Source organism: Anneissia japonica, unplaced genomic scaffold (genome assembly GCF_011630105.1).
Source record: "Anneissia japonica isolate Jap-2015-1 unplaced genomic scaffold, ASM1163010v1 scaffold287767_len825999_cov190, whole genome shotgun sequence".
NCBI lineage: Eukaryota > Metazoa > Echinodermata > Crinoidea > Comatulida > Comatulidae > Anneissia > Anneissia japonica.
In genome coordinates this window covers 42520-57326 of record NW_022707033.1, presented here as the reverse complement: position 1 = coordinate 57326, position 14807 = coordinate 42520, and the positions used below count along the sequence as shown (strand labels likewise).

General features: G+C 33.7%; 1 protein-coding gene across 1 annotated transcript in view; it reads left to right on the top strand.

The window, feature by feature from the left end:
* LOC117106305 (FGGY carbohydrate kinase domain-containing protein-like) overlaps window positions 1-6428 on the top strand; it is a 40540-nt gene extending 34112 nt beyond the window's left edge. The window contains exon 8 of the mRNA XM_033247665.1: window positions 5793-6428. Within this exon, the coding sequence (XP_033103556.1) occupies window positions 5793-5807 (15 nt within the window). The 3' untranslated portion in view covers window positions 5808-6428. The remainder of the gene's footprint in view (window positions 1-5792) is intronic.
* Window positions 6429-14807: the final 8379 nt, after the last annotated feature.

The window sequence follows — 14807 nt, the reverse complement described above, 5'->3', positions numbered from 1 at the left end:
TGCCTTAGCAGGCTCAATCTCTGTTCTGAAAAAACAAACTGTGTGTTATTATTTAATAGTTTCTGCATAATATATTGCTCAAACTTGTGGTCTGATTACAATAAAAAAAAAAATGCAATGTCTGAAAGAACTGTATGCTATAACAACTGCCTTAGGATGTTTCTAAAGAAACCTAAGTTTTGCAGTGCTACTGATCTCTTTGTCACCACTGGCTTACCGTCATTTGGTGAATATATGAGAAAGTCGATCTTTAACTGTCTGACTAGAATTGATGTCTACAAATATACCTGTGAAGTGCATAAATGTACATGTTTTAAAACATTCTCGATTATGGTTAACATGGTGTAAGGTGTTTCATTGTTAATATTGCAATGTATAATGTATTTTTATAACTTGTAGGCAGTATACCCAGTATAAAGAAAAAAACAAAGTTGATTAATTAATTAGCAACATGACTCTTTTTCTGTTAGTGGTTGCTCCATGAACTCTTCGCTCTCTCCAGTTTCACTTCCTTCATTTCTGATGTTCTCTACCGTCTCAGCGTAAATGTCGAGGTGGTTCCTTTTCTTCTTTATTAGTTTTAAACTGTTTGTTAACCTGTGTATAGATATGCTCTCTGATACCTGGATAAATCTGATGATCAAAATTTGTCTTTAGTTGTGAGGTAAAATCATTAGTCTCTTCTTCCTCAGCATTCTCTATTGTTTCTTTATTGACATCTGCATGTGCCTCTGCAGCTATTTCATGCTTTGGGTTTTTGTTTACTTTTGAATAAATACTGGAGTCTTGTTTTGTGAGATATGAGTTACACAGGTTGTTTGTTTGGTTTCATAACTCACTTTCAAAGTTGGTATTTTTTCATAATAGATATCAAGACTTATTTTTTCTGATGACGTGCATCTCTTCTCAGTTATTGTCCATTCATAGTCTCTCTTCTTATCATTATTAATGTTAATCTCTTCATATGGTGTCTCAATTAGTGACTTGATTCTAGGGTAGTTTGGCCTGAAGGAAGCTGGACCAGTTGTGTCTTGGTCAACTTCAGTTCTAAAATCTTCTTTTTGTTTTAATGACTTTTTATCTCTCTTGTATTTCAAATCATTTATCTCATCATACATAGGGTCATTTAGCATGTCAACAATGGCATTGTCTGTGTATAAAACACCATCATCACTAGATTCAAATGATGAGATTGAGTTGATTGGTGGTAGAGGAGGCCGAATATTCCATGATGCCTGTTTACGTTGTCGTCGTCTTTTATCTGGATGATACTATGCTCAGTGCTGAGGTCATTGGATTACTGGGTATCAACTGTTGTGAGAGGTGACATGGGAGATTACTGATAGAGGTTGAAGGAGCGACGTCAGACAGTGGCACTGTTTTGTAAGAATCATTATCATAACTGACAATCGCTTGAATGGTACCAAGCAAAGGAATGTCATCATCAAAATGGATCCAAAAATAATAGAAATTTAATATTATGATGAATTCAAATTTATCTTTCAGTGCTGACTGTGAAGAGTGGAGTGTTGTAGACACTTTTGATGTCACATATGCAGTAGTTACATTTTCTAAAGACATTGTTGAAGTTGCAGTAGTAGATAGTTTATTGTCACTGAATGTGATTGAGGCACTGCCAATGTCTTTGAACCCTTCAACTTCACAAGTGATGTTAGTATTGATCATGTCAGCTGTCACACTCTCAATGGTTAGAGTATTTCTGTTGTCATTATTGAATTGGCAGTTTGTGTTGTTGCTGCTGCTACTATTGCTATTATTATAATTAAAGTTTTGGATTATGTTCAGGTCGGTTGCTTCATGCACACTGCTTGTTTCCAATGTCCAAGTATATTTAAGCTCAGGTATGTCATTATTATCCACAATGCATTGCAGTGTTGCTGGCTGTCCTAGTGTAAAGTCTATGGCATTGAAGTCTTGAAGTCTTTTTTTGATTGAAATAACAACTTTGCAAACAAGTGCTACAACTCCATGTAGGTACAGTCATTAAACATTGATAAAAAACATACCGTTTATCTCAATAGGCCCTAAAGAACTAATAAAATCTGCTAAGATTTCTTTCTTTCTGTTCATTATTAAACTATATGCTGTGTTACCGTAATCACGTTACTCCAGTATGCAAATTTTAAAATATTGTATTTAATATAATTGTTTAATATAATATATTGATTGTCTGATAGAGTGAGTCAACTCCAACTAGCTTAATACTGGAGTAATGATATTTTATTTGTTATTAAATACTTGCTTGACGGTTGCGGCCACATACTAGGCCTATTAGTAATAATACTTATAGAGACTAAATTTATGGCCTAACGTCTGCCCTTTTAATAGGGCAAATATTAATATTACAAATATATTTTTCGTAAAAGTCAAGCATGTGGACTATCTAGTAGCCTAGGCCTAGTGAGTATGGTAGTAAGATGGGTGGTGAGAAACAAGAAGCAACTCTAGAATCATATATGTAGTACACTGAGTAAATAATAGCAGTTTGAATAAACTTGCTTTTACAGCCATCTACTAAACTTCACGTGATATTCAATGTTGTCTATAGGTGGCGGTATAAATTGCGCATATTCTACTGCATTGTAATTGGTAAGTACTGCATAGTGTTTGGTAAGTACTGCATAGAGATTGGTAAGCACTGCATAGTGATTAGTAAGTACTGAATAGTGATTGGTAAGTACTGCATAGTGATTGGTAAGTACTGCATAGCGATTGGTAATGACTGCATAGTGATTGGTAAGTACTGCATAGTGAATGGTAATGACTGCATAGTGATTGGTAATGACTGCATAGTGAATGGTAATGACTGCATGATGATTGATAATTACTGCATGATGATTGTGAACTGAAGGCAGAGGAGGCGTTCCATACTAAAGAGACAAAAAATAGGTTGAAGAAAAAGTGATTATAGGTCTTACTTCCTAACAAAAGTATGTTGAATGTAATAACAACATAATTATTTCTTAGGGTAGCTTTGCAAATTAACTCTAAAAAATTATAGACAACAGTTACATGCGAAAGAGTTTTGTTTACTTTTACGATTTTTATATATTGGCACTAGGGTGCTGTATATTTACAATTCAACGGCAATTGTGCAGAAAATAAAGTCATTCAAACTCATATAATTACTAGAATTCTATACGGTATCTCAGTGAATACAGCATCTATAAAGCCTATTCCTATAAAATACCAACGTATACTTGATACATTTTATTATTAAATTAGTTTATTTTTATAAAATCGAAATACATATTTTCATGAAATTTTGCAGCCATTGTTGCTATGGACTATCCTAAAGAAGTTCATGAAGTAGCTGCATGGAACGTGCGCGCGTCCTATTGTAATAAAAAGCGCGTTCTAAACACTTAATGTCGCGATTATGTATGCAATGAAACAGCCGTGTACAGCGAAGGATTGAAACCCTGACCCTGAAGTTAATTGAGAAACTGTCCCCATTGCGTAAACCTCTTCCATGCTTTCTTATTAACCACAGAGTATATGTGTGTCCGCCTTTGCTAACATTAGCAACAAGACTCATTATCTGCTGTGCTTGTCTGATGCTTCTGTTTGTTCGTTCTTTCTATTAAAAAAGGTTCAAACTCTTTGCTCTCTCCAGTTTCACTTCCTTCATTCTCAAAGTTCTCTACTGTCTCAGCATATATATCTAGGTATGGTTCGTTCTCTGTTTCATTATTTTTTAGCTTTCTTTTAACTTGCGAATAGATATGTTCGCTGGCAGCTGGATAAATGTGATCATTAAAATTTTTATTTGATTGTGGGTTCAAATTTGGTGTCTCAATCAAAGATGAATTCACTTCCTCAAAATCCCAATCATTTGTCTCTTTTTCCACATTCGTTATTGTTTCATCATTGACATCTACACATGCCTTTGCAACTGTTTCATGCTTTAGTTTTTTGTATACTTCTGCATAAATACTGGAATTATGTTTTGTGAAATCTTTTACTTTTACTACACTGGTCTCATCATAACTTTTTTCATTGATATCGACACTCTTTTTTTCTGTTGACGTGCATGTCTTCTCTGTTATTGTCCTCTCATAGTTTGTCTTTATATCATTATTAATGTTAATCTCTTCATATGGTGTATCCATATGTGGGTTGAATCCAGATCGTTTTCTCTCTGAAGAAGTAAAACCAGTTGTGTCTTGGTCAACTTCAGTTCTAAAATCCTCTTTTTGTTTTAATGACTTTTTATCTCTCTTGTATTTCAAATCATTTATCTCATCATACATAGGGTCACTTAACATGTCAACAATGGCATTGTCTGTGTATTCAGCACCATCATCACTAGATTTAAATGATGAGATTGAGTTGATCGGTGGTAGAGGAGGCTTAATATCCCATGATGCCTGTATACGTTGTTGTCTTCTTTCATCTGGTAGTGATACTATGCTCGGTGCTGAGGTCATTGGATTACTCGGTATCAACTGTTGTGAGAGGTGATGTCTGAGATTACTGACAGAGTTCGAAGGAGCGACGACAGACAATGGCACTGTTTTGTAAGAATCATTTTCATAACTGACAATCGCTTGAATAGTGCCAACATCAAGGTCTCGATGTGATGATCTCTTAAAATGATGGCAGCAAATAACTCCAAAGAAGCAAATGAATATCATCATGAAGATGGATCCAATAATAATTAGTATTATAATCAAGCTGTCATGTAAGGTGTCTGCCATATGTGCAGTAGTTAGATTTTGTAATGATTTTTTTGTGATAGATACAGATGTAGATACAGATGTGGATACAGATGTAGATACTGATGTAGATACAAATGTAGATACAGGTGAAGATACAGTTGTAGATATAATTGTAGATATTCCATTGACACTGAGTGTAATTGAATTGCTGCCAATAGTTTTGTTGAGCCCTTCAACTTTACAAGTGATGTCAGCATTGTCCATGTCATCTGTTACCTTTTCAATGGCTAGAATGTTGCTGTTGTTTTTATTGAATTGGCAGTTTGTGTTATTGTTGCTGTTGCTACCATTGCTGTTATTACAACTAAAGTTTTGCATTCTGTTCAGCTTGATTGCTTCCTGCACACTGCTTGTTTCTGATGTCCAGGTATACAAGTAGTTGAGAGAGATGTTATTATTAACCGTAATGCATTGCAGTGTTGCTGGCTGTCCTATTGTAAAGTCAGTTACATTGATGGAGACTTTTTTGATTGAAATAACAACTTTACAAACAAGTGCTACTGTACTCCATGTAGGTACAGTCATGATACATAGATAAGATTTACCATCTATATGTGTCTTGGCAATGAATATATTGTAGTGAGGATTTTCTTCAGAGGGGTTTTCTTCTGAGGTCCACTGCAATTTAAGAGATGGGTATGTAGTTGTGGCTTCACATTTCAAGATCACTTCATCTCCTTCAAAGTAGTATGGTTGAGAGGCTTGACATATGGGATTCTGTGGAATTGGCCAAACTTTAATTTCTTGTTTGCTGGACCTTATATATATATCTGAAGAAGTACTAGTATCATGGTAGGCACATTGGTATGATCCTGTGTCTCTCTCTGAGAGACTTGGTTTCACAAATTTGTATATGCTGTAGAATATATGTAAAAATTGGCCTTCAGCAGCAGTAATTTCTTGAATGAAAGATATATTTATTTCAGGTACACGTGTGGCATTATGTAGCAGTCTGATATGTTCTTTAACAACACGATTTTGAAATGAATTAAATTCACACATAATAGTAAGTTTTTGACCAACAAAAAATGTCTCCTCTTTTATGCTCAGGGCAATGCTTTGTGATGAAGAAAGATGGCAACAGCATATAATGATGAAGAATACTCCAAAGTTACAAACTGACAATGACAACAACATTGTATTCAAAATTAAAGAATATGTTCAAATTTGATTGTAATGTTTGTGAACAGTGGTAAAATTAAATGAATAATTAATTCATCTACAGCAAAAAGATGGAAAATTATAAATATACAGTAGTGAAATAAAATCTATGAACAGTATTAGGATCCTGTGAGTCTAGTCCGGTGAGTAATATCTAGGCCAGTAATCAAGTGTTAACATACAATAGAAGCTTGTTAATCTAGTCCAGTGTTGTGGAAACCATGTTAACATAGAATACCAGAAGAATCTTATAAATCCAGTCCAGAGATGTAGAATCCAAAAAGTGTGCTAGCATACAGTATAACCGTAAGTATAACCAATGGGCTATCTATGGGCAGTAAAATTTATTAAATAGCTTTCTTGTCAGGGTCTGATTGGTTCATTTTTATCCAGTTACATTTTAGCATGGTATACCCATTTTTATGTGTTATCCAATAGGCAGGTCTAGGCTAGGAATATGCACAGTCAAACTCACAAGTTTACATAAGGTTATCCTGTCATTTTATGAGGCCTTAGCAACAATATCCAAGAGGTGGAGCTAATGCTGGAATGATCTATTGGTTTCTATTTTTGTTATTAATTTGTGGACAGCAAAGTTTCATTTCCATGAGGTGTATTAACTCTTGGTTCCAATAATTTAAACCTTAATTTTCTTCTTAGAAATTCTCTTGTGCCATAATTTTATTTTTCTTCAAAATGTGTATGAGAAACTGCGAAAAATCTAAATACATTAATCTATTTGTTTTATTTATTTTGTTCATACATATGTATAACACATTTTCATAATGTAATTGTAATATTTTGTATCAATTTAATTTGGCATAGAACATTTAATGATATATGAATTAGAAAATATAATTAGCAAGAGTGTCTATTATACAATTCAAATAAACAAATTCTCTTTTTTACTAATACAGATTACCTCTATAAGCATATACTGCACTGTAGTATTAATTTTAATATGCATGTATCACCTAAACCTATACTGTCGTATTATAAAAAAAAAAAATCAATGATTGTATAACTTTTATCCTTCAATAAGCTGTGATCAGTTAGTCAAGTTTGAGTTAATTGTCATTTGTTTTATTAAACAACATTGGAATTACATCATGATACATATACAGAAAACAAAGATATAACAAGTGATAAATAAAAGACGGAAGGAAAAAAACTTCATATAAGACACAGCTATAGATTTGCATTTAACAGCCTTTGCTTCAGGATATCAGCTTTAGTGTTAATCTAGCATTTTCAGCATTGATGGAACGACACTGCTGACCACTGGTATTCAACCCAAAATGATTCATCATTCATGATCTCAGTCACTGTTTTTACAATTTGATCTTTGTAATCGACACTGAGATCAGAGACTAGATTTATCACCTTAAGTAGCCCCTTCACAACAGACTACATGGATGATGTAAGAATAATTTCTATAAAAGATTTATATATTAAAGTGAGAACACCTAAACCAAACAACCTTAAAACGTTGCAGAAAGAATAAATTTTTCTGTGATCGTTTTAGTTTAAATAGACATGATATTGTCATATTGTTTCAATTTGATATTTCCCTAAATTAAACCAACCACTATGGAAAACTCTGAAAAACTCAGTGCCTCAAATTACATGTAAATGGTGCAGTGATGGTAATAGTTATGGTTGGAGATTTATATACTTCATTGTCTCTATGCACTGTAGAGAAAACAAAAAAAGCAAAATCTATTCTACTAGGTCAGCAAAGCTAACCAAGCTAAAATAATTTGAGGAGTGATATATGGGCCTGTTTCTGCTAAGCAAAAAAAAAACAGTTATTAAAAAACATGTTTTTTCCCCAGTAGAAAAGGGCCACAAAACAAAAACACGGTTAGGAATGTGTTCTAAAAATGCGTGTTTTTACATACATTTATTATAGGGTTCGCGTTCAGAAAATATGTGTTTTGTGGTACACTTTTCAGCTGCAACGCAATACTATGTTAGTCATGACCCGTCGGTGAGCCAAATTGACCTCTTCGTTGGTTTGATCGCTCGTCCGCAGGAAATTCGGGGCGAAGAAAAAAATTAAACCAATAGGATGACATTCTTGAAGATTATTATACCATACTTTTTTCATACTTTCGTGGTGTTTTGTTTACTTCTTTCGCAGCATGCGCTGTAGCTCGCAAGAAGTAAGGTCAGCTTCAACTTCCGTTGGTGACCGTCGTTTAACCTCCGCCCACCTGCCAATGCTCGCATTACTGTGTTTTTATTAGTTGCACTTTTCACTAGAAACGCGTTCAGAAGGAAATTAACTGTTTATAAAAAACATGTGTTTTTGGCGTTATTCAGCAGAAACACACCCTATGTGGTTGGGTTCTTTCGCCTGTAGCGCCTTGAGCACTACTGCAGTGGATATGTGCACTTTATTAATCTTATTATTATTAGTAACAGTCATCAAAAATAATTATTACATATGTTTTCTTTTTTCATTCACTCATTCATTTCTGGTTTATTAAAAAAAAACATTGACATGGATACATAAAGTCGTTGAATTGCATCACTTTACAAAGTGACAAAAAAGGATCACAAAAAAAAACATACATTTCAGCTACATACAAAATTTATCAACAATATATGCAATATTATAATAATAAATTAAGTTATATATACTATTCTACCTAAAAGCAGTAATTAAATTTGGCTAAAAAGGGTATCACATTATTTGTCTATTAAATTTATTGGATAATATATATACAAATTAAGAGGACAAATATTTAAATTTAAATTTATTATTTTATTAATTGCATCATTGGATTTGCTTCCCTTGATGGTTCACATAATGCAGTAAAGTAAACTACCAGGCTAAAGTACAAAATATAATAATTTCTGTGTATTTTGTTATTAGTAATAATAATAATACTAATATTTATTTGGCATTCAAGGTATATCATGTGCCAGTAAAAAGAATAGGCATTTAGCCTAAAAAAACAATTTTGTACTCTTTTGGTCTATTGTATTATTACAACCATAAACTTCTAGCTTTTTAAATTATTTCAGAAGAATTATGACTATTTAAAGTCAGAAGATATTTTCTTGAAGAAAGGTGATGTGCAATTTTTTATTTTTTCTTAAATGAAAGAGGATGCATTTTAGTTATATCTACCGTGTTTTTACCTTTTCATTCATTCATTCATTCATTCATTCATTCATTCATTCATTCATTCATATGTACATTTATTTATCTTTTCGTTTATACAGTATATTTGATAATCATGTTAAAAATCAGAAGGGCATGATCCCGAAAAGCAAAGGCTTGAGGTGGGCTGACCACAAATACAGGAAACTAACGACACAAGACAATAGACAGGACTGGCGAAGAGAGAAGGAAAGAATACAAAAACAAGAAACAATGCTCAAACAAAAAACCCATCAAACCATAAATAGCTTACATCTAAATGATAGAAATAAAACAAAATTAGACATATTTGGAATGCATGTGTTTTTTTTAGCCTGTAAAAGGAAGATTATTCCAGGACTTCGGACCTGAGAATAGGATATTATGTTGGATGGAGGTTGTTCTGTATTTGATTCGAAGATCCTGGTATTATGGTTATGATAGTTATGATTAAAATGGAATAGTGTTTGAAATTGAGGGGGAAGGAGAGAATTTACCCAGGAGAAAATAAAAACACATTGTTGAAGATAATTAATGTTTTTAAGTTTTAATAATTTCAGGGAAGAAAACAGGGGATCGGAGTGGGCTCGTGGAGGGGAATTCGATATGATCCTATTGACCTTTTTTTGGAGAACAAAAAGCTTAGTTAGACTTGAAGGGTAAGTGGTGCACCAAACAATATTACAATAATTAAAATAAGGAAGAATCAAGGAGCTGTAAAGTATACGGAGAATGTTTTGAGGAGTAAAGGAAGCTAATCTATATATAATACCGATACTTTTAGAAATTTTGTTCTCAATTTATCAGATGTGCTTCTTTCAATTTTGGCGACTATCGATATGAACGCACAAAAATTTTGTGTCATTAACAAGGGGGATGATTTGATTATTCATTTTTATTTGGTCAGTATAGTTATCAAGTAATCTAGTGGAATTATGAAAGAAAATACAACTACACTTCTTCAAATTAACAGAAAGTTTGTTGGCAGAAAAATATTTATTTAAGAATGTTGGGAATGTTGTCATTGGAAACTTTAAAAAGTGAATCAATATTTTTATCCGTATACAGAAGAGTGGTATCGTCAGCATACATGAGAAACGTAATTAACTTAGATGAATTACAAATGTCGCCGATATATAACAAAAATACAAAGGGACCGAGCAGAGATCCTTGTGGAACTCCACAAGTAATAGGCAGAAAGTTGAACAGGGCATTATTAAATGTTGTGCATTGTTCTTACGATTGGAAAGGTAACTTTTAAAAATATTATAGGCAGGGACACGAATACTATAATGGAAGAGTTTGGATAGTAAGATTTTATGGTCAGTAGTATCGAAAGCCTTTATCAAAAGCCTTTAAGAGGTCAATGAAAATGCCAATTGCAAAGGCTCTGATAATACCATTCGTAAGTTTAATAAGTACAGTTGTAGTGTTTTAGTTTTTCCTAAAGCCAAACTGATTAGGGTGTAAAATATTGTGGTTTTGAAGAAATTTGTAGGTGTGATCATAAATAAGGCGTTCAAGAATTTTAGAAAAAACTGAAAGAACGGAGATTGGACGGTAATTGGAAAAATCTGATTTGTCACTGGACTTTAAAATAGATGTAATTTTCGCGTATGTGAGGCTATCCGGAAAAACGCCATTGGTCAGACAAAGATTAAAAATGTAGGAGAGGGGTTCCCGAAATAAAATTAATAGATTGTTTAATACCATATGAATTAATCCGTCAATACCAGGTGCTAGTGGCAGTTCGACGAGCAGTTGAGGTTTGGGCTTTCAATCGTAAGGTCGGGGTTTCGAGTTTCCGCTGTACAGATTCGCAAGGCACTTTACCTACATTGCTTCAATCCACCAAGCTGTATCAATGGGTACCAGCAAACTGCTGGGGACTAACCTGCGATAGACTAGTGTCCCGTCCTGGAGGAGTACAACTCTCATCCGCTTCACACTACAGAAACTGGGGATAAACTCCAGCCCTATGAGCCCTAGTGGCTCGGAAAGGATTTAGTAGTAGTTAGTATACCAGGTGCTTTGTTGCTTTTTAGATCCCTTACGACACATGTAATCTCATGAGAAATAACAGGGTTAAGAAATAATGAATGGAGGCTTGGTTGACGAAGATTTGTAATTTGAATTAGACTGACCGATATTTTTCATTTACAAAGTGACAATAAAGGAATCTTGTATCATGTTCCTCGCAAGAACACAATTGAAATGCACAGACTTTGAGGTTGAGAATCTGTTCCTATTGCGCCTAATGCTCTGTGCATTCTTATTAACTACAGAGTATATGTGTGTCAGTCTTTGCTGACATTAGCAACATGACTCATTATCTGCTGTGCTTGTCTGATGGTTCTGTTCATTTGTTCTTTCTATTAAAAAAGGATCAAACTATTCGGTCTCTTCAGTTTCACTTCCTTCATTTCCAAAATTCTCTATTGTCTCAGCATATATATCTAGGTATGGTTCGTTTTCTGTTTTATTATTTTTTAGCTTTCTGTTAACCTGTGTATAGATATGTTCGCTGAGACCTGGACAAATCTGATTATCAGCATTTGTTTTTGATTGTGAGTTTAATTTAGTTGGTGTCTCAATCAAAGAGGAATTCACTTCTTCAAAATCCCAGTCGTTTGTCTTTTTTTTGACATTTATTGTGTCGAAATTGACATCTACGTTTGCTTTTGCAGCTGCTTCTTGCTTTTGTTCTTTTACTTCTGAATAAATACCACAGTCATTTTGTGTGAAATCTGGGTTACACCAAACTGTTGTTATGCTGGTCTCATCGTAACTGTGTTTCATTGTTGGTATTTTTTCATAGATATCAGGACTCTTTTTTTCTGATGATGTGTATTTCTTCTCTGTTATTTTCCGTTCATAGTTTGTCTTAATATTAATGGTAATCTCTTCATATGGTGTCTCCGTATGTGACTTGAATCCAGATGGTTTTCTCTCTGAAGAAGCAGGACCAGTTGTGTCTTGGTCAACTTCAGTTCTAAAATCTTCCTTCGGTTTCATTGACTTCCTATTTCTCTTATATTTCAAGTCGTTTATCTCATCATACAAAGGGTCATTTAACATGTCAATAATGGCGTTGTCTGTGTATTGAGCATCATCATCACTTGATTCAAACGATGAGATTGAGTTGATTGGTGGTAAAGTGGGCTTAGTATCCCATGATGCCTGTATGCGCTGTCTTCTTCTTTCATCTGGTAGTGAAACTACGCTTGGTGCTGAGGTCATTTGATTACTGGGTATCAACTGTTGTGAGAGGTGATGTCTGAGATTGCTGACAGAGGTGGAAGGAGCGACGACAGACAATGGCACTGTTTTGTAAGAATCATTATCATAACTGACAATCGCTTGAATAGTGCCAACATCAAGGTCTTGATGTGAAGATCTCTTAAAATGATGGCAGCAAATAACTCCAAAGAAGCAAATGAATATCATCATCAAGATGGATCCAAAAATAATTAGTATTATAATCATGCTGTCATGTAAGGTGTCTGCCATATGTGCAGTAGTTAGATTTTGTATTGATTTTTTTGTGATAGATAAATATGTAGATACAAATGTAGATACAGATGTAGATACAGATGTGGATACAGATGTAGATACAGATGTTGATACAAATGGAGATACAGGTAAAGATATAGTTGTAGATACAGTTGTAGATATTCCATTGACACTGAGTGTAATTGAATTGTTGCCAATAGTTTTGTTGAGCCCTTCAACTTCACAGGTGATGTCAGCATTGTTCATGTCAGCTGTTACATTATCAATGGCTAGAATGTTGCTATTGTTTATACTGAATTGGTAGTTCGTGCTGTTGTTGCTGTTGCTACCATTGCTATTATTACAATTAAAGTATTGTATTCTGTTCAGCTCAATGGCTTCCTTCACACTGCTTGTTTCCGATGTCCAGGTATACAAGTAGTTGAGAGAGATGTTATTACCTGCGATGCATTGCAGTGTTGCTGGCTGTCCAAGTGTAAAGTCAGTAAAATTGATGACGACTTTTTTGATTAAGATAACAACTTTACAAACAAGTACTACTGAACTCCATGTTGGTACAGTCATGAGACATTGATAAGATGTACCATTCATATTTGTCTTGGCAATGAATACATCATAGTGAGGATTTTCCTTAGCGGGTTTTTCTTCTGAGGTCCACTGCAATTCAAGAGATGGGTATGGAGTTGTGGCTTCACATTTCAAAATCATTTGATCTCCATCAAAGTAGTAGGGTTGAGATGCTTGGCATATTGGCTTTTGTGGAATTACCCAAACTTTAATTTCTTTTTTTTCAGACTTTGCAAATGAATATGGTAAAGTACTAGTATCCTTATACTTACATTGGTATGATCCTGTGTCTATCTCTGAGAGACTTGGTATTACAAATTTATATGTGCTGTAGTGTAAATGGGTTGTAAAATTGTAAAGTTCATTAATGATAGATGGATTTATTTCAGATACCTTAGTATTATGCAATAGTGTGATATGTTCTTTAGCCACATGATTTTGAAATGATTTAAATATACAAGTAATACTAAGCCTTTGATCAACAAAATATGTATTGTCTGGTATAATTGTCAAAGTAACTGTTTGTGATGACATCAATTCCCAACAGCATGTCATGAAGAAATATATTCCAAAGTTTACGATTGACAGTGATGATAACATTGTATTCAAAGTAAAGAATCTGTCAACATGTAGTTTTCAGTATTTGTGAACTTTATAATTTATCAACAGCAAAGAGGTAGAAAATTCTGAATTTAGTGAAATAAAATCTGCAAACAGTGTTAAGATCATGTGAATCTAGTCCAGTGTGTAAAAAATGTTAACAGAGTTAATATGGAATAGACACCTGATTCTAGGCTATTAATCCAGGTTAACATAAAAAATAGAAGCAAACAAATCTTGTGAATGCAGTCCAGACATGTAGAATCCAAAAACTTTGGTAACATACAACATAAGCTTAAGAATCTAGTCCAATGATATCAAATCAGTGAAGAGTAACAATCAGTGAAGAGTAACATCAAATTCTGCAAATTTCTTGTTCTAACAGTTTTTACCAATCCCAATGTTTTGCACCTACAATTATGAATTTTTGTTGTAGTGCCTTATTAAATACTATTCTCATCAGAGTCTCTGGTTGGTTAATTTGTAGCCAATTATATTATCATGATATATACCCATTTTATTGTGTTATCCAATAGGCAGGGCTAGGCATGAATATGCGCAGTCTATTTACATTACAGTTTACATAAGTTTATGCTGTCATTTTGTGGGGCCTTAGCAACAGTATCCAAGGGGTGGTGCTTTCTGGAGTGATCCATTTGTTTCTATTTGTTGTTTGTTCATTGGTGGACAGTAGTAAGGTTTCATTTCCATAAGGTGACATGTATTGTTCCAACAATTTAAATTTTCATTTCTGTTCTTACCAATTTTATTATAGCAAAATTTTATTTTATAAACGTATTAGAAACTGATAAAAATAAATAAATAAATAATTTATACTTTTAAATTTTATTTAGTTCATGTAAATAATACTTTACACAAAAAAAAAAAAAATTTTTAAATTAAAATGGAACAGTAGAGAAAATCCAATCAGAATGACAACATAAACTAAGCATCCACTGGAAGGAATCTCAATATATGCAGACGAATCCGTTTTGGCCTTCCAGGCCTCATCATTGCAGCTAGGGTATAGACCCAAACGAAACGTTCGACCAGCTTAGGTAGGGCCCAAACCC